Raw genomic sequence first — 21,777 nt, 5'->3', positions numbered from 1 at the left:
ATTTTTTTCTGTGGCACATAATCTCACAATGCAGATGGTGACATGTCATTTTGATCGAGTTTTTCCATCTTCCCATATTGTCCAGCACAGAAGTGCCTTATGTGGAAGACAGGCTTACTAGTTTTTGCAAGACTACTATTTACTGAAACAAATTATTCTGAAGGGTGATAGATTTATCTTCAAAAATTATAAAGCTGTTTATAGGATAACTACATGCATTTCTATTTTTAAACCTTATTGTAACACACACATAAATTTGTTCCACATCAGAATGTCTTCACTGAATAACATTACACTTTACCTTTTAGGTCAATATACTTCTTTTTTTAATGTTATGTTAATCACCATACATTACATCATTAGTTTTTGATACAGTGTTCCATGATTCATTGTTTGTGCATAACACCCAGTGCTCCATTCAATACGTGCCCTCTTTAATACCCATCACCAGGCTAACCCATCCACCCACCCCCCTCCCCTCTACAACCCTCAGTTTGTTTCTCAATGTCCATAGTCTCTCATGGTTCGTCTTCCCCTCCGATTTCCCCCCCTTCATTTTTCCCTTCCTGCTATCAATATACTTTTAAAAATTATTTTAACATGATTTATATTATTTACTGTTTAATTATTATTGCAAATGACATTACAGTCTATTTCTTACAAGTATGTAGTGAAATGATACTGACCAAATAATTTATACACCTATGTGTTTTGTTATGTTTGTAGCAGTTAAATAAAAACCATGAAAACAGGCCCATTTTTAAAGCATATTTTGCAAATGTTAGAAATAAATTTTATATTAAAAAATGACAATTTAGTTCTGTACCTACCTTCTTTATCGGTAGGAAGATACAAACCAAAGGTACATTTTCTTTGTTTTTTCTCTTTAAAACTAAAACTTTACTTATTATACTGCCCACAGAATTATATTTTGTGTTGTCTCTTTCTTACTGATGAATTAGATAGGAATTTTGCCACACTCTCCGGTTCGATAAATTCTTGAATAATTAAACATGAAAACCATATTGAAAATTCACCAAAACTGCCTCTGCAATTTAGTTCAATGCAAATCCCTTAAAATGTAGTAGAAAGATTATCTAATCAGATCTGCTATTATTTTATTCCACCTTTAAGTTTTCCAAATAATTTCCAAAGTGAGCTATCAGTAAGTAAAATAAATTTTTAGGAAACTCTATTAGTAGATAACTGTATGCTGAACATTACACATTAAAGAGTTACTTCTTTTTAATTGAAGTCCAGTTGATACACAGTGTTACACTAGCATCAGGTGTACAATGCGGTGACTTGAAATGTCCCTACATTATGCTGTGCTCACCACAGGCATAGCTCCCATCTATCACCTACAACACTCTTCCAATACCATTGACTGTATCCCCTCTGCTGCACCTTTTATCCCTGTGACTTTCTCATTAAAAGTTACTATTTTTCAACAAAAATGATGCTAGTGTATAGATTTTCAAATTCGCTAAGCTCATTTTCTTCTGCCCTTATCATAGGGAGGACATTCTTCATCTAAAAATCAAGGTGAGGTAGGAGTGACTCTTCTGGTGTTTTGGGGGATGGAAGAAAGAACACTGAAGATGGAGTCAGTAAAAGGATCCAGTTCCTGAAACAAGAACCACTTTGGTGGTTATTTCGGGCAATTTAGACTGCTAGTAGTTGTGCCACTAGATTGTGGCTCGTGTTCCATTTTCTTTAGCACGGCACAGATGAGATTTCAAAAGAGAATGGAATGATTGCCGTGTTGTTTGGCAAGTCCTAGATGAACGTTAGGTTTTGCCTTTAATTTACTGAACAATCCATAATGTGTCCTCTAAAAATGCTTAAATAAAATTTTGAATACAAATTACCAAAATACAAAAAAAAAAGGAGTTTTAATGGGTAATAAATTAGTAGCTTACATAGTTAAGAGATAAACAATAATTTTGAAGTTTAAGTTTTGTTTTCTTTTTAATTCTTATTACATAGTTGTATCTCCAGTTTTCACCTGAGAAACATATAAAATCATTACATAAGAAGTATATGGACAAATGCAAAGTTGTCATTTTAAATGCTTTCAGCAATATTTTTTTAATTTTTAGCAATTCAAACATGTAGTAAAGTAAAATTGAGGGCATTAATTTGCTGTGTTGTTTTTCTTTCTACACCATCTCTTAAGTTGTTCAAAACTGAGATTTATGACCTATCTGAAATATGAAAATGATATTAAAGAAATAACTAGACTTTGGTGTTAAATTATAATTTTGACCACTATGTTTGAAATATAAAATATAAACAATAAGAAATCAAGGAATACCTTGGAAAATTAAAGTTACATAGAAATTTTAGGAAATTTCCAGAAAAATAAGGACTAAGATTTAAATAAATCATTAAAATTATAAATCTAATCCCCAAAAGCATTAAAATAATTACATAATTGTCAACATATTTAGAAAGAGGAAAAGTTAGGAACTGTGTAAACAAATTATCGTCCATAAAGAAACACCAATAGAAAATATTTAATTGATAATTCAAGAGCTATCGCTACTGGGCATTCTCTTTAAAGTGAGTAAATGTAATTGATTGCATACAGTGGGACTGGGAATAAGGAGATATGAAGAAAGAAACTAGTACTTTTTTGCATTATTTTTTTTATCATGCAAATTACTTTGAAAAAAGGAATAGGTACTTTTGTTGTGAATAAAACTAAATCTTAGACCAGAACTGTAGTTTAAGATCTATACAAGGTAGATTTATGTGATTTTATAAATCTCGAGTAAAAATTTTCATGTGTAAAGACATTTGTATGAATAATTTTTATGTTAAACTCTTCAATTTTATATCCTTAAGAAATTTCCACTGAAAAATCTAAATTACTATAAACACATTTCTTTCTGAAGTGTATAGAATGTACTTGTATGTGTATAGTGAGTCCTTATTTCTCATGTAAAAAAGTGTTTCAAAACGACAGCAAAAGGTTGCCTAAAACACATACATCATTCTGGTCATAATTATCTAAATAACTTGGCTGGTTCTCATTAATAATTCTTGAGGAAGACTTGATCTGCTTTCTTAGATAAAATCACCTACTATTCAAATCCACTAACACGCTGTTGCACATTTTACGTGTTTCCCACTGTTGTTTTCCAACATTAGGCTTACATACTAATAGAAGCACAATGTGAGAATTTTCAAACAGTGTGATTTTTAATCAACAATTAGAAGGGCTCTTTAAGTCTAGGGCTTCAAAGATCAATTTCATAAATTTATTTCTCTTGACACCTACAGACTAATCTAACAGATGTAGTTTACATTACTTTCTTCAGGAAGCCTTTTGCAGGACATCACTGCAACTCAAAGGGACAAAAGCTTAAATCTTTATCATTCTAAACTTTTTTTAAGATAAGCCATGTTTGAATAGAGGCCCATTGAGAAAAGAGTAAGTGGGGAAACATTCCTCTCTGAAATATAACACGGCATTGAATTCAAAAGCTTGCTCAATGGCTTCATGGGGAAATGAATGGTCTGTGCCATATAAAGGAGCTGGGGTTTTAACCAATATTTTTGTGGACAGAGTTTGGAGAAGTAGTAATTGGATTAGAAACAGAATGAAATGCTGAAAAGGGAAATGTGGAGGGATAAGTAAGGGAACGGATAAATGCCCAGAAAGCTGCAGTGCTTAAGGTAAGGGAGACCACCAAAAGAGAAAGAAATGTGCACTATTGTCTTTTCCTATTTCTAATTTCAGCTTCAATTTCTTGATATCTAAGTACTCAGAACACTGTACGCAATCTGTTCCTAAGGAACAATTCCACTCTACTAGAGTACTAGCAGTATTTATTTATAAAAGTAAAGTAATTTTCATATGTGGGAATTCCAAACCTAGAAAACAGACATTTTAGAGGCGATTCACATCAGACTTCCACTAGAAAGTATGTTCCCCTGCAGTTCAGCACCATTTAAATTACCATTAAAACCAGTAATAAAACTTTCATGTCTCCAAATATAAGACCCATGCATGATAAGATACGTGTGATTTTCATTTAAGCTCTTCTAGAACCCATGAAAGAATAAATAGCACCACGGCGTGTGTGAAGAACAGCAGCTAAAGCTCTAATAAGAAAACACAGAAGGAATGGAATTAAAAAGTATTAAAAATTAGAAGAATGATAGCTAAAGATGACAAAATAGGTGAAAACCAGAGGAGTGGAAAAGTTAGCCATCTTGAAAAAAGTCCATCATCCTTGAGCCTGCAATTTAAACATTTTTTTGTCAACCCATTTCAGTTTGCATTCTGAATTCATAAGTCTGGGAGAGAATTCTATTTCTCGAAGCTCACACCGTAGGGGGCAAGATGAAATTGTGGATACAACTAGGATAAATAAAGCAAGAGTGTTATCTACTATATACCAAAAATAAAAGAAAAAGAAGATGAAAGTATAACTAAACCATATTGCATGAATCCTCACCAACTTACTCTCAAAAGCTGAAACCCGATGTAATCTGACATTGCACCAAAATTGAATTTTTATTTAAAGCAAGCAAATAGCATCTTCCAAGAGGTTTGATGTAAAATTCTATATCTAAGTATTTCAGTTTTTATCTAAATGTTACTAACTAATGAGTTATACTGGAAAATTGTATCGCCATTCTCTTAATACCAACAATAACTTTGAAAAATATTATATTTATGTTTAATCTTTTCATGGGAAAAAATAATTCCAAAAGACTCACTTCTACTACTCTCACTTGAGATTTATCTTCTAAAATCCCAAGGAAGTAGCCTTTCTTTTTCTGTTATAGAACTCCAAACTATCTTATAAAGCATATTTGCAGAGTACTTTTTGACTATGTGATCCTGAATTAATAGACCCATGAGGTTATATTTACCCTTAAAAAGTTCATTGATAAATTATTCTATGAAACATTTTTCACAAGCATATTAGAAGAGCACTGTTTTGTGGGAATTGTAAAGAACAATATTAAGGTGAGGAAGAAATTAGATATATACATGTTTAAACTTCAAGAATGCATAAAAGAATGAATAGTCCAAGGCTCTAAGCAATGGAGTTTTCATTAAATTCATTTAACAAATGTTGTTTGACTATCTGCCAAGTGTAAGGCACTGTACTCAACATGTCAGGAATACAAACATGAATTAAATAGGCCCTTGACTAAAAGAGATAGTAAGATGTGATGGTTAATTTTATGTTAACTGGGCTATGACTAGGCTATGGTGCCCAGCTGTTTAGGCCAGCACCAATCTAGATGTCGCGGTAAAGTTGTTTAGAGGTGATTAACACACCTGTTCTTCAAGCAAAACAGATCACCTTCCCTAATGTGAGTGGGTCTCATCCAATTGGCTGAAGGCCTTAAGATAAGAGAGTTTTCCCAAAGAAGGAATTCTTCCTCAAGAGTTCCACACAGAAATCTGCTTGAGTTTCCGGTCTGCCTACAGATTGCTGACTCAAGGCTTCAATATCAGCTTGCGTCTGAGTTTCCAGTCTACTGGCCTCATCTCTGGATTTCAGACTCTAGACTACAACAACCACTCTTACATGAATTTCCTGCTGACTGTCCTGCCCTAGGGGTTTCGGACTTGTCCCCCCACCCACCGTCTCACCTGAGACAATTTCTTGAAATAAAAAGATAGAGATAGAGACAGAGACAGAGATAGATGGAGATGGGGATAAAGATAGTGATAGAGTCAGAGATAGAGAGATATAGATACAGATATTAATTCTATTGGTTCTGTTTCTCCAGAGAAAAGTTTTCTCTTTACATAATACTCAACAATTTCCTCAGGACATTATTTTATAATTAGAAATGTAAATCTAGAAATGTAACACCAGATAGCTTACACACTCTGAAATTGGCATCTTGTGTTTAAACAGAAAACAAAATAGCTTCACATAAGAAATAATTATTTAGGAATACAAAATAACAGAGCAATATGAAATAAAAGTTTATTTGCTGTATTCATATATATTTCATTTCTATTTCTTTATATCATATATATGGACTATGTTAATTACATAGGAAATATGCCTTTCTTTTTTTGTATTCATTGAATGTCTTTATATTCTGCATTTAACAGTTATAAGCAGGACATAGTTTTAGCTAAGTCACAATTTTCAATATTATTCCCAAGGCTTTAAAAAATACATTGGTCAGCTGAAATGTATTTGTGCTTTAATATCAACATCCAAAGCAAAATAAAGGCCATAAGTTTAAAAAAACATACATTTGGGGCACCCAGGGGGCTCAGTCAGTTAAGCAGCCCACTCTTGATTTCGGCTCAGGTCATGATTTCAGGGTGGTGAGATCCAGCCCTGTGTCAGGCTCTGCACTCAGTGGGGAGTGTGGTTGAAGATTCTCTCCCTCTCCCTCTGACCCTCCCACCATTCATACTCTCTCACTCTCTAAAATAAATAAATAAATCTTAAAAATATATATAAATAAAAAGTAAAAAAACACATTGATAGCTGCTCTCAAAAGTACAAATCTGACATTTCTTACTCTTTTTGCTTACTCTTCCATTAGAGTATTAAAATATTCGTAAATTTTTGTTTTACATAATATAGAAAGCTAACTTATCCTTATATTTTCTTTCATTTTGCATTATGAATTCTTAGCATAAACTCATATATAGGATGAATATAAGATTTCTATAGGCTGTGATTTGGAAAATCTGATGCAATAAATTAGTTCTTCATAACTATCCTTGCTTTGACACTCACTGTTGATGTATGCTTGCTGATAAGCGTTCTCAGGTTGAAGGAAATGAGTGAAGGCTGTCATCATGGGGTTTGGTTTTCACCTCTTTAATTTCTAATTTTTATAGAAAATTATATATAATATATATACATATGTATGTAATTTCTCACTATATATAGCCAGATATATATATAGAGATAGATATACATAATCCTATGTAGTTTCAACTTTAGTTGTTTTAGGAGAAGTCTATGTATTCAAAAGCTTTAAAGAGAGAGAAATTCAGGTAAGTAAACTCACATCCCTATTGTCCAGACATGTCACAAAAGTGTCACATCAAGTTTTTGCTTGCTTTTTCAGCTTTAGATTCTATATAGTTAAATTAACTCATCTGAAGCCATCAAGACATGTTCTGAAAAAGCACATTCTTTAAGATTTGCATTGAACCAAATTGCATTAAACCATTAACCGGTACTCTGGAATAGCCCACTTGTAATGTAGAAAGAAAATTCTTTGTCTTTACATTTGCAAATCAAATTCATGAGGTGACAGTTTTGTGATGAAAAGTATGGATTCCACTAGATTATCTTATTAGTGTTAGTAACCGAAGTTTCAAATTCTGTGATATAACCAACACATCTGTGTCAGCTACAAAACTGCTGGTCCTGTAGGACTCAGATATATACTCTCTACAAAATTATTTTGCTTTGATTTAAATCATTTTGATGCTACATTTCCTATATCTGTGTGTTAACCCAGATTTTTCATCCGTAATGTTTTTATAAAAATATGAATGTGGTATAAAATTGCATGATTTGTTTTATCACAAGCAAATATTTATATTTTCATATATGCATTTATTTACACACTCATATGTACCTTATTCAAAATGGTCTTAGCTATATGATTATAAAACAAAACAAAATAGTATATGCAATTTAAAATGTTGTCTTACTTGTTAAACTATAGCTTAGCAAAGATGATAATAATTCCATTTAGCAATTTAGCTTATAACTGAAATATTTTTAAATTAAAAATGGTTTCATTTGTTTTATTTTATTTTATTTTAAAGATTTATTTATTTTTTTTTTTTTTTGAGAGAAAGAGCGTGATTGCGTGCACATGCACACCAGTGTTGGGAGGGGCAGAGGGTGAGAACCTTCAAGCAGACTTCGTGCTAAGCATGGAGCCCAACAAGGGGCTCCATCTCACGACCCATGAGATCATGACCTGACCAGAAAACAAGAGTTGGATGCTTAACTGACTGAGCCACCCAGGCACCCTAAAATGGTTTCATTTCTTTTAAACAATCATAGACATATTGAGTTAAATTATTTCCTTTATTTAAAGTAAGAGGTCTTTTCCTATAAAATATCTGGAAGGAGGCTGGACTATCTTATCTCACCCATATATTTTTTTTTTCTTATTATTTTAGGGCATAGCTTTAAAGTGTAAATTGTTGTCTCCATATATCAATATATGACAACAACACTGGCTAGGCTGAAAATAAGAATTCAAAGTAAAAAATCTAAACAATGACATTAAATATTTATTTTGCTCACATCTCATGGCCATGCTAACCTTAAAAATGAAAAACTAAAAACAGCGAGTGTCAAAGCAAGGATAGTTATGAAGAACCAATTTACTGCATCAGATTTTCCAAATCACAGCCTATGGAAATCTTATATTCATCCTATATATGAGTTTATGCTAAGAATGCATAATGCAAAATGAAAGAAAATATAAGGATAAGTTAGCTTTCCTTATTATATAGAACAAAAATTTACAAAAAATGTAATACTCTAATGGAAGAGTAAGCAAAAAGAGTAAGAAATGTCAGATTTGTACTTTTGAGAGCAACTATCAATGTGTTTTTTACTTTTTATTTTTATTTTTACTTTATATATCAAGAGAGGTTCCATGATGAGGTCTACCAATATCTTATTTTATTTTGGGTGTTTGGTGCATGTCCAAACTTGTGTGTGAACACATAAATAACATAATTACTTTAATATTACATATTTTGGATGTATACGTGTTTATGTGGAGAGATACATATAGCTATGGCAATATAAAATAATTATAATTTATTATCTTATTAAAATATAGCCTCTAATACATATGATCAATACCCATTTTGTTAGATATTATTTTACGTTCTGAATGCTGTACCAATATTTTACAGAAAAAAAATCTTTCTGGGATGGGCAAGGTACACATAAATAAAGAATTAATATTTTTCTATATAAATCTAAAGTATTCATTCCATTGAGACCTCATAAAAATGAGATGAAAAATAAAAGAGAATCAATATTTATAAAGCAACTAATAGACCCCAATTTCCCATCAGATTATTTGTATGCTATTTTCTTTCATTTTGTTAAAGTAACCATTGCCTCAGAAAATGTGAGACATTCTAAATTAAGGAGCAAAGTTATTACTCTGTGTTCATTCTATGTATTTCACTTCTATTGCCTTTATTTTAATTAGAACAAGTAATTAGGAATCCACAACATACCATCTTTCCTCCTCACATATTAAACCGGTATAGAATAACAGCCAGTATCACAGTTTTAATATTCTCCTCCCCAAACATCTCATATATGCCTGGATTTCATTGTGTTTCCGAAATATAACTCTACTTAACAAAACTGCAGCATAAAACTGCAAAGGAAGTTTTTAAATACTTACCTGAAATCCGAGGAGCTTTTCACTAGGCTTAATGTGCCTCTGAAATTCACATTCTATGGGTTGTATCACTTTGATTCCATCTTCATAAAAAACATAGAACATGTTCCCAATTCCCAGACCTTAGGAATAAAAACACATTCAAAATTTCAAAATAAAATTATCAGAAAACTTTACAACCCAAACTCAGTGCTCCTCATAATACCAGCAAGAGATCTATTTGTAAAGTTGTGTAATGTTAATAAAGCAAACCATATGAAGCCTTTACCATACACCAAAGCAACTTTCTGATATTATGCAGACATTCTCCTTTATTCTCCCTACACTGCAGTTCAGTGATTTCTTTAATATAATTCAATAAATGTTTCAGATAAAAAAATGAATTTTATAAACTCTTTGATACATAGATTATATCTGAGACCATCCCCCATTTAATTTAGGTGTTGATTACAGAATAAAAATATTTTTGAAGAATTATATTTATTGTATATTTTTATTAGAGTTCCCTAGGGAAAATAGAATTTCATTCTTTGTAGAAATTTAGTTCACATAAAGACTGTTAAAAACAAAAAGACCAAGTCCTCCAGATTTTGGAGAATATATATTTTCCTAAAATACCTTTTGTAAATGTAACCCTCCATAGAGGTCTTAAATTTCATTTTTATACCAGCAAAGTTTGGGATCTATTTCTATACTTTAAAACCTGCATGAATTTACAGTCTTAGAAAAATCTGAGTGAATGATTTAAATCATACTTTTAATTTTGTTCACACTTGGGTGTATGAGATCTCAGAAAGTCATCTCACTTTCTTTATCAAGCCACACATAATGGGCGCAGGACACTACAATTTGACACCCGGAATGCGATTGGGGTTAACTGATGCCTGCACCTGGGGAGCGTCCGTATATTCCGTATATTCCTGTTCTCTTTGTCTCCTCTGCTTCTGCTTTGTTCCAACATGGCCAGACCTAAGCGCATACAGTCCTTTCCTTTTCTGGTCCTCACTTGATCCCTTGCCCAGCTGTACTGGTTTGTACAATGATATTTACTCAATCTAAATATAGCATACACCATTCAATGATAGCATGTGTTCTTTGAAAGATAAGTAATGATATTCAAATCTTGGTAGTTTGAAAAGCCAAACCATTGCCGTTTAAAAGGTTTACATTCTAAAAATATTGATAAAAAGAAAGATTTTATTTAAATACAAAAAATTCCCCAAGCATCATTTTCATTTTGATCGATAATATCTGCAAGGTTTATTAAGTCAAGCCTGAGGACCATGATAAAGGTGTACTGATTCATAAAAATATTTGTTTATTCAACTTAAACCATATTTACTTTTATTAAATATGTTCCTAGTTAATAAAAAATAAGTCTCCAACTTTGTCCATTGAGCTGTATATCCATCTATTCTTATGATTTAGAGGAAAATGTATTCAATCATAATTATGACTTTATTCATGTTTATACATAGTGGTTATAATTTTCTTTTAGCACATGAAATTATTTCTGTCTAATATGCTTATGCATTTTAAGTGACTCCAGATTGTTTTGACACATCTTATTGTTTTATAAATATTTGATAGCACTCGTATTTTAAAACATGCAATCTTTATCAGTTAATTATGTATTATAATTCCAGAGAGCACTACATTATGATGGAATATTCCTGAACAATAGAAAAAGTCGTAAAAACTAAATTCAAGTCATATTTTTCATAAAATAAATTTAGTAGTTGTCAGTTCTTATTTATAATTATAGTCTTGCATAAAGGGATATAAGTTCTATGCCCAAGGGATAAAACCTTAAAAAGTCAGTTTTTACTCAAAAACAATCGATTCTTATCAGCAAGCTTCCATGTCAACACTAACATAGGACTGACATGCATGTCAGTGACTATCAATTTAACATTATTGGTTGTTGAAATTTGAGAACACGACCAGATTGCGATGTGGTACCTAGTTTTCAGCTGTGTCAGTTACACACTACGTTTGATGATTTTTTACAAAGCTCCTAAAATTTTTAATGAACATGACTCTCCCTTCCTTCAGCTGCTGCAAAATTCTGCTCCCCAATCAGGAATTCAAATGTGTTTGAAGCTGACAAATACTGTAGGTCCAGACTACAAAATTTCCTGAAATATTTCTGCCCTTATTCAAATGGATACTTTCATTGCGTTATTTACTATAATCTGTACAAAATACAGATTATCACCTCCTGCATTTCCATGACTACCTATGTTTTGACTAATATGAGCTGTATTTTCCTCTAAAACCCAGTTAATCCATCCAAATCACTTGTCCAAATCTCAAGTCTATTTTCTTACTTTTTATATGAGTTACACATTCAGCGTTTTTATAAAGCTTGAACTACTTTCCAGGTTACAGGTTATTGAAGAAATACAGATTTCATTATGAAAGGTTTACTTTGTTTTTGAACTTCAATGTTTTCAGTGGAATTATAGCTTTTCAGTGTTGATGAATAGTAATGACAACAAAATACCATATACAAATATATTAGCTAAAATAATAATTATAAAATAAGTATTTTTAATCACTCTGCTATGAATTAAAATTTTATGTATACCTTTAGAGTCATCTATGAATTCCTCATCTTGCTAACCACAAGAGGTATGTTTACCTTTTTTTTTTTTTTGGCTAGGGAAATTTTTTTTTAAATATTTTATTTATTCATTTGAGAGAGAGAAAGCTAACATGAACAGGGGGAAGGGAAAGGGCAGAGGAAGAAGCAGACTCCCCGCTGAGCAGGGAGCCCAGTGTGGGGGCTGGATGTCAGGACCCTGGGATTACACACTGAGCTTAACTGACTGAACCACCCAGGTGCCCCTTGGCTAGAGAGATTTTTTAAATCAAGTTTTCTGTAGGTTTTAGCAGCAGAATTCATTATCTGAATATATGATACAGATGTGTTTCTTTTTAAATTTACTGCTATAATATTATACCTATATACATTTATTATGATTACACTGGGCACAGAATAATATAAATTACTTGATAATGAAGATGTTAGAAATTAAAGACACAAGCAGATTTTCATTTGGAGCATCCATTAGCTTTATTTATAAATAAAATAATAATGTATTAGTGTATGTTCACCATAGCTGTTAAATTTCCATGTCCGAACTTTTTTTTTTTTTTTTTTGGATGGGAGAATGTAACAGAGAGATAAACTCCATTCTCTGGTTTCGAACAGCTCAGAGGCCAATCATGGCTCTATACCTCAGTGTTGTACCATGGGAAAGTTATTCAGTCTATGTCATAATTTCCCCATCTCAAATTTGGAGATAATAATTATACTTAGGTCATACAGCTATTGTAAGAATCAAATTTGTTGGGGAAAGTAAAACATTTAGCAGAGTGACTGGCACATAGTAAAATTTCAAAAAATGGTACTGTCGCTATTTTTATGACAGACATTATCTCTTCTTTTTAAACATTAGTAAAAAAAAATGGCGAAATGGTATATAACCAGATTTTGATTTCTGTTTCCATTTTTTCCTCAAATCTATGCTGTGAGATATACTGCTACATTTCAGTTTTCTATGATATCAAATTCTATGAATCTATGAGCCTGCTAAAAGATCAACTTCATTTCCTAGTAGGCAATTCTCATAGTTGATCCTTTCAGGGGGTCTGCAAAGTCAAAACTATTTTCATAATAATACTAAGGTGTCATTTGCATTTTTCTCCCTCATTCTCACAAATTAGATTCTTCCAAATGTAGAGTGTAGTTTTTGACAGGCTACATGATGTATGATGTAATGAGTGATATCACAGCTATTTAGTGCAGAAGCAGATATAGGCATCCAGCATCTTCTATTCAGTCAGACATTAAAAAGATTTGCAAAATGAAAAACAATGTAAGTCTCTTCATTTTTTAAAATATAGCCTTAAAACTGTGTTACTTATGGATACTTATAAATGAATTTATTATGGTTATTTTCAATAAATTAATAAAAAAATATCTTTAATGTTTCTCTGTTTTATTTCTAATATGGTAAATATTGGTGGATAGGAGTAACCCAGATAAACAAAAGCTTTTGAGTTCTCAATAATTTTGAAGAATGCCAAGTGGTTCTGAGTCCCAAAAAGTTTAATAACCATGTAGGTTTCAATTACAGCTCTCTCCTCATTCATGCATTGTATTGCAGGATATTACAAAAGTCCCTGGCTTCAGTTAAAAGCTTCACCACTCTTGTCACAGTAAAGATCGGCAATACGTGCAGGCTCTGGTTTCTTTTTTCATCCCCCAGTGAAGACGGACACATGTACTTTGTCTTTTCGGGGTCGATTGTTAATCTAATGGAGTATAGCGGCTCCAGAAAGTGATCCATAATTTGTTCCTTGTGAGTTTTCTTTTTGCTTTTTCTTTCTCTACAGAGAAAGGATGCAAGCAAGAATTACTTGCAGTCTTGTAAGAGGGAAGTATTTCCCAGAGGATTTTCTAATCAATACTGCACCTTTAAATACGTGGAATGGACTGAGAAAAAATGGATGCAATGCACATGTCTGTCTCAATCCTTTAGGATTGCTGCTCATGAATAACAGTGTATCGTGATAATATAATGATATTATTTCTTATATATAGCATATATATTACATCATTTATATCAAAGATAAAATGTGGTTAATTTCTAATTACTGGATGGACAACAATAACAAAAGATAGTCAATAATGAAAGATATTTTGTGGTGATATTTGTCTTCCTCTGATTTAAATTGCCATTGCTTTAGGATTTAAGTATGGTCAAGAGCAAATTATAATCATACGATGCAGTGATTTGGTAACCAATGAAAGATAATTCAATAAGTTTTAGTGTTATGAAGTCCTTCATCAGTTGATTTTATTCTTTTCACTTTTGCTTTTCTCATCTTGAATAACTGAGAGGGGAAAGATTGTTGGTTCATGAATATTCCCATGTTTTGTATCTTGGTCTTTGGAGATAAAAACTTTTTTACACACAAAGTAGCATCATTTCACTGCACCTCAAAACGATCTTTATATTATGTTCAACTAAAATAAAACTTACTATTTCATTCTTGCTAGAAAGTGAGTGTTTGTATCAAGCTCTTTATTAGCCACTATTAATCCAGCAACTGGGTACTATTTGCCTGGTCAGAGTGATGTTATCTAAAATCAGTCCATTTGAGTCAGTATACCATTTCCTGAACTTCCAAAGATCTGCTGAAAAAGCTGAATGCAAATCTGCATGATTAATTTCACATTTAACGATTAACACAGCAAAGGTTATAACATAATAGAGTATTTGTGTTATATAATTAATGTTAGTTGGAATCATATATTTAATTATATATGTACCCATGTGTATAAATGTATGTATGTATACATCTAGCATATATATACATATTTATGTGTATGCATATATACATATATCTGCAAATGGGTATATCTCGTCAGATCACAATTTTGATTTGAAAACCTTTTTAATGAAAGAATATAAAACACTAAAAAGTTTAGGTTGAGGTTAGTATTTAAAGCAACAATAGTGTGGGGCGCCTGGGTGGCTCAGTCGTTAAGCGTCTGCCTTCGGCTCAGGTCATGATCCCAGGGTCCTCGGATCGAGCCCCGCATCGGGCTCCCTGCTCCGCGGGAAGCCTGCTTCTCCCTCTCCCACTCCCACTCCCGCTGCTTGTGTTCCCTCTCTCGCTGTATCTCTCTCTGTCAAATAAATAAAATCTTTAAAAAAAAAAAATAAAAAAAATAAAGCAACGATAGTGGACTGGCTAATGAAAATACTGAGAACTTGATCACGATTTAATTGGCATCATGTACTGATCGTTAGAAGGCATGGTCTCTATGTCTCCACAATGCTATGACTTTCTAAGCTTGATTCATTCAGAAGCCTTAACGCTCTGAAAATTATTTTTCATTTTAAATAATTCATCAATATTACTGTGAAGCAGTAATCTGATCCTGAGAATCTCAGCATTTTTTTCTCTAAAAATAAATTTATGAGAAGCTTGTGGAACTTACAAAGTTGGTATATATTAGTCTGTATTTCCCAACCTCCCTTGCAAGTATAATAGTCTGGCCAATGCAATGTGAGTAATTTCAGGCTGAAGAACTTAAAAGCTGACCTGCTTGCCATATCCCCTTTCCCCCACTTTCGTGACATTATAGGTCACAAAGCTAATCAGATTACGGTGTAACATATAACCTTTGTTGTTAAGATTTCCCTGTAATTTCTATTTGCATTTTGTATTGGTAGGTGTCAATGAGCCTGACTAATATAGTGATTTACCTCAATCGTTTCTATATTTTCATGTGAATAGATTCATAAATATTTACAAGGAATCGAAGGGACATTCAATTTTTATAAACATAGAAATTATTTGTTTGGCTTTCAAATCATTAGATGTCATATCCATTCAGTTGTTCCTAAAGTAATCTTTATTCAATATTGATCCTATAGATATTCATCAAAATAATTCCATGTTATTACAAATTTAGGAAATACTATACTATATAGTGAACCACCTTACATCTCTCCTTTGAGCTTGAATTTAGCATATTTAAAAGTTAAGATAATTCATCAGTGAGTAAAATGGCTTAAAGTTCTTAAGTTAGTGTTTATCCAAATCAAAACATGTATTATTAAGCTAGACCATATAATGTATTCCTAAACTGTTGTAAACTAAATAAACTTTAAGATTACTTTATTACATTATATTTTATCACAAGATCATAAAAAAAATATTGTAGAAGGAAACCAAACAGTGGATCTTTTAATGTATATTTTCAAATCATATAGTAAAATTACTTATCAATAAGAATGATTAAGACTTTATCTTACTAGATCAAAATTTTCTTTAGGGACCATATTCCTATCTTTATATTTCGAGTATTTTCAAAGGGCTTTGCATTTAATAGGCTCTTTAAAATATTTGTCAATAAATGAGTGACATATTTCCTCTTTTAACAATGTCTTTCTGCACTCTTGCAAACCACAATGATGACTAGAAAAGAACTGGAAGAAGAACCCAGAAAAGTAGAGGACTCTGTGTTTCAAGCTTAAATATCCATGAGATTCCGAAGATAATACATATTAAATTAGTAAAATCGATTTAGATTACAAAGTCCTGGCTAAGCTAGATTCTGATGCTCATGTTTAAAAAATAATTCTTCAGTTAAACAGAATTTTATGGTTTTAATACTTGCTTATAAGTACAATGACATTATGAGAAGTTTATTATTTTTAACTATCTTTCCAATATTTATCTTAGAATGACTGAAATTGGAATTCCCCAGTTGGCTCTCTCTGGGATAAATTTCTCTTGGCCATGGTAAAGAGGCAAGCATGCAAACAGAAAACATTACTACGGTGGAAATGAAAATAGATCTCGGAATTATGTAATTTGTATTTGTTATTATTCTATCCTTTAAAAATGAAGGTAGAAAATTTTTGGAAGTTTTAGTTAGCTATTATTTTAATTACTTTTTATGAAATAATTGTATACACTGTTAGGATTCGGTGATTCCTCAAGCTGGTCTATTATCTCTGGCCATCATTACTATTATTACATGCAATCATTTCTAATTGTAATGCGTTGCCAATAACTGTGGCTTTGTAAAAAATTAATTTAGAGATGCCTATGAACCTAAATCAGGCATATTGTTTTCTCAAGTATATTATGTTAAATCTTGTTTATTCTTTTTTTTTTAAATCTTATTTATTCTAAGAAACAACAAAGGACCCTGATGATAATTGCACATGAAATAAAAGATTTAAAAACTTTACCCAGAGACATTTATTATATATGTCTTAAAACTATCTGCAAAATATACTAAATAACTATTTTTCTCAAGGACATATTCTCTGTCAAAGTTATGAAGAGTAAACAAATCATTGATTGATGGAGAATAATTATTGAGAGCATACATGTTAAAAAACCTAACAGAAGAAAATTTTAAATAGATAAAAATGGTTTCATATAATGAATCTCAGGGTGATTTTAATTAATCTGGATGTCTCATATTTTTAAAAGTAGCCTGAAGAATATGATATTATTATTACATATTAAAATTATAATATAATAATGTTCATGGTTGTTATCAGTCAAATTATAAGAAAACGTTGTTTTACATACTTTAAGGACATTTACATATAACAATTTTATAAGGAGAGTGCCAATTGTATTTCAAGCAATATGTTAGAAAAATCTGGCTCAGAGAGGTAAAATAACACATCCAGTTTTTACCAGCAATTAACCAGCAAAGCCAGAACTGTGCTACCTGATCTCTGACTACTTAGGTTTTATTCTTTCTATTATGATGATAACATGAAAACAATTTTTTAAATGCCCAGAGATATATTTGTTTGATCTCAAGAGGGAAGAGATATAAAGAAAATGTTGTTTAATAGATATATTAATGCTAGTTTTAGTAATGACTACATTTGTATGTTCAAATGTGAAATATCTAAGTGGAATAAAATGAGAAGGCATAGTCACACCAGAATCTCTTTAGTAAACCAGACCTTGAAGAAGCCTATACAAAAGATTTCAGAAGCAACAAATATCAAGGGGAAAAATGGTGGTGTGGCCTCATCATTGAGAACAAAACTGAGATGCTTCAATTCTCGAATTACGTGAAGCTTATGAGACAAGGCCCTCACAGGTGGCAGTGACTCCATTCATATGGGAAACTATAATCAGGGAAGAGAAAGTTTGTCTAGAATGGATTAGGAGGCAATATTTTGGTCATTGCTTACCAGAACTATAATGATGACTTATTACATTTTGCTCCTAAAAATTTAACTAAAGCACGTGAGTACCTGGTCAAACACATTCTCCCCAGTCTTTACGAATAAAAAAAAAAAAATAGTAATAACAATAATAATATGGAAGTGGACACTGTTATAGAGTGTAGCCTATATTTAAGGAACTGGTAGTAGCCCTACTGATTATAAACAACTAAACTATCCTTATTTTTCAGATAAGGAAATTGGGACATAAGGAGGCCTTTGGTCATAGAGCTGTGGAGACCAGATTTGAATCTAGATCCTTCAAGTTTATAACCCACTTTCTTAAATAATTTATTACATTCCCTTGATAAGGCAATGGTTTTTATAGTTTTTTTTAATCTAAATCAGGGTTTATTATGGAAGTTATGTTTAAGTTTGCTTTTATTTCTTTGACTTAATTTTAAATTCTTAAAAGCATTTCAATATATTATAATGTACTTCACTGGTTATATATCAATAATAAATCAAACTGATAAAGAGTAATAAATATTTCTAATGGTATCAGGTTTAAAAAGAATATCTATTTATAATAAAACAAAAATATTTAGTCAACATAAAAATGAATAAGGTAATTATTAAAACTGATAGTCAACAAATCCACTAAAAATTAAGCAAAATAATCACAATATAAAAATAATGGAATTTAGTACCTTCTTCTCTCCATAATATGTTAGCTACTGCAGCATGTTAAAGGAAAGAGGAGAGAAAGAAAAATGAGTAGAGAGCTTCAATTGCATAATAATATAAATAATTATTAAAGAGGTCACAATCTCTAGGATAGAACACGTACATCAAAGTGGTGATGGTGAATTCAACAAACTACTTTGAATTAACAAAACAGTAAAATGCTGTACTAGCTAATAATGCTCTTTTCATTTCTTGAAATTGCCAATTCTTCTTAGGAATAAAGATTTTGTTAATAAACAAAGAATATTTTATGCATCACTGGAAAGAAGGGGATATTTAGGTTATGTTATTAAAATACATCTTTAGAACAAACATTGGTAGTTAAAACTATTTATTTAAGATAGTATAGTTAAAAGTTGCTAACTGAAAAATTATATTTTAAAAATTCTCAGTAATTACAATATGTAATATTCCTACAAAATATGCAATATCCTGAGCGAGAAGAGTTCTTTTAATAAAGGATTTTGAACACAGACGTAGTTTATTTTTAAGTAATATATGTTTTCACTTTTTAAACCAGACAGAATGAAATATATCCAAACATATCTTGGTTAGTTCAATGCACAACAATGATTCATAGTAAATTGTTTCTGGACAATAGGTATATTAAATACTATATAGAGATTAAATCAATAGAGTTAAAATATTGAGATAGAAATAAAGAAAAAAATACCAATTAGAAATATTCTCAGAAAAATGTCTGCCTCCATTACTAATTCAAAGTTGCTCAATTTCTATATGTTTTCACAGCAAAATAATATGTCAAAAGAAAGTGTAATTGGTGTAAAATCTTACACACATCTAAATATTCCCTGAATATTTTAACCATATTAAAGCATAATCACTTTTTTTAAGCTGAACCCCCCACCCATGAATGTAGCAAAGCCAAGACTATACTCCACCACTCCTAGTTGGAGGCTGAAGGCCCAAGTCATCCAGTTTCAAAACCTGCTAAACATTTTAAAAATAAATTTTTGTAAAGTAACATTCATCCCTTCAGGACATTTTGTGGTGCTGTTCTTGCTGTCTACAGTGTTCTTGAAATGAATATGAAAATGATAGATCTATTTGCAAGGAGAGGACACAGACCTCAGTTATCAGCAGTTAACCTCGGTCTGGAAGTAGATGATCCTGCTCCTCAAGTTTCATCAGAATGTCAATAGTAGTCACAGTGTCTATGTCATTCACTTCATTTCATCACATAGGCATTTTATCATCTCATATCATCACAAGAAGAAAGGTGAGTACAGTACAATGAGAGACCATATTCACATAACTTTTATTACAGTATATTATTAAATTATTATTAGTTATTATTGTCAACCTTGTACTGTACCTAATTTATAAATTAAATTTTATCGTAGGTATGTGTGTATAAGAAAAACAAAACAGCATATATGGAGTGTAGTACTATAAGCCGCTTCGGGCATCCACTGGGGGTCTTGGAACATATTCCCTGCATAAGGGGGAACTACTCTATTCAGAGAAATTTAAATGATTGAGTATATTTGAAGAACAAAACTGATAGAAGATGAGGCCAGAGAATTTTTCCATGAGTAGATCAAGAAAGTCTTTTGTACACAATGCAGAGGAGATTAAATTTTCTTCTGTAGGTTCAGGAAAGGCTGAACCATGATTAGACTTATCTTTTTTTTTTTTTCCTGGTTTATATAAAAAAAAATGTAACTAGATATATATTTCGTCACATCTCCATTCATTTGCTCAGTGAGTACTGACTGAGCGCCGAACATGTGTCAGACATTGCATTCAGGGATACAATACACAGATTCCCCGGGCCCAATCTCTCTGTTAATAGAGTTTATAATCTAGTTGAGGAAAAAATAAAAATAAAAACACTATTCACGAAATGACAGAGAAAGTTTTTTAAATTACACACTTAATGGGTTATGAAAGAGAGGAACAGTACTGTGAATTCTTTTAGCAGGTGGATTAAACATAAGGAAATACTGAAAGTGAAAGATGCAAGATGAGTAAGAGTGAAGCAAGTGAGGACTGTAAGGATAAGGTTTCTAGAGAAAAGAAAAAGCCTGCACAAACCCTAGGGGCATATCAAAGCAGTGCTAGTTTAAAGGAGTTAAGGACAGAGATATTTTCAAGATAGGCAATCATTTAGGAGAAAGTACCAAGAAATACATGGTTTGTGATATTAACATCAAACAAGATAAAATTCAAAGCACTGCATATTGAACTTAATATTATATAAACTAAAAACATAATATTAAAATATGAAGCAAAAGCTGTTAGGACTGGAAACATAATTGATAAATACACACTTGTATTCTATTTCTTTAACTCATCACTCTCAGTATTTGAAAAATTAAGAGAGAAAAGACAAAGTTTCAATAATATGGTTATTAAGACTGAATAAGTATTTTCATATTGAATGTTGTATTATACAAACAGAATGGTGAACTCTACAAACAAAAGTGTTTTGTTCAGATTTTCTGGAAAAATTTTCAAGAGTGTTCCCAAAGGAAACTAGAAAATGAAAAGTCTATATTGTAGGTATATTTCAATCAGCATAAGTAGTTTAGACATTTTCAGACAAGGATAAAACAAATATGAAAATCCATGAGAAGTATTTAAACACACAAAATTCTTCCATAAATTAAATTTAAAAAAAAAAATAAAATAAAAATAAAAAAATAAAAAAAATAAAATATGGCAGCACCTGGGTGGTAGTGTCAGCTAATGTTTGACTCTTGGTTTTCACTCTGATCTTGGGGTTGTGAGATGGAGCCCCATATCGGGCTCCGCACTCAGCACAGAGTCTCTTTGAGATTGTCTCCCTCGCCCTCTGCTCCTCCCCACTACCTCTCTCTCTCTAAATTAAATTTTAAAAACTTTAAAAATAAATAAATAAATAAATAAATAA

At 31.5% G+C, this 21,777-nt stretch overlaps 1 protein-coding gene across 3 annotated transcripts in view; it reads right to left on the bottom strand.

Moving 5' to 3' along the window:
- Positions 1 to 21,777, bottom strand: part of FSTL5 (follistatin like 5) — a 673,395-nt gene that overhangs the window by 83,077 nt on the left and 568,541 nt on the right. For 2 of the 3 annotated variants that reach the window (XM_021698885.1, XM_021698886.1), the window contains exons 10-11: positions 18,845 to 18,871; positions 9,409 to 9,527 (exon numbers count right to left, since the gene is read on the bottom strand). In XM_021698885.1, coding sequence (XP_021554560.1) covers positions 9,409 to 9,527; positions 18,845 to 18,871 — 146 coding nt within the window. The remainder of the gene's footprint in view (positions 1 to 9,408; positions 9,528 to 18,844; positions 18,872 to 21,777) is intronic. The other variant, XM_021698887.1, reaches the window with a different exon arrangement.

The sequence above is a fragment of the Neomonachus schauinslandi genome, chromosome 2, assembly GCF_002201575.2.
Source record: "Neomonachus schauinslandi chromosome 2, ASM220157v2, whole genome shotgun sequence".
Lineage (NCBI taxonomy): Eukaryota > Metazoa > Chordata > Mammalia > Carnivora > Phocidae > Neomonachus > Neomonachus schauinslandi.
The sequence above is the reverse complement of the archived record's forward strand: the minus strand, read 5'-3'. Positions and strand labels throughout refer to the sequence as shown.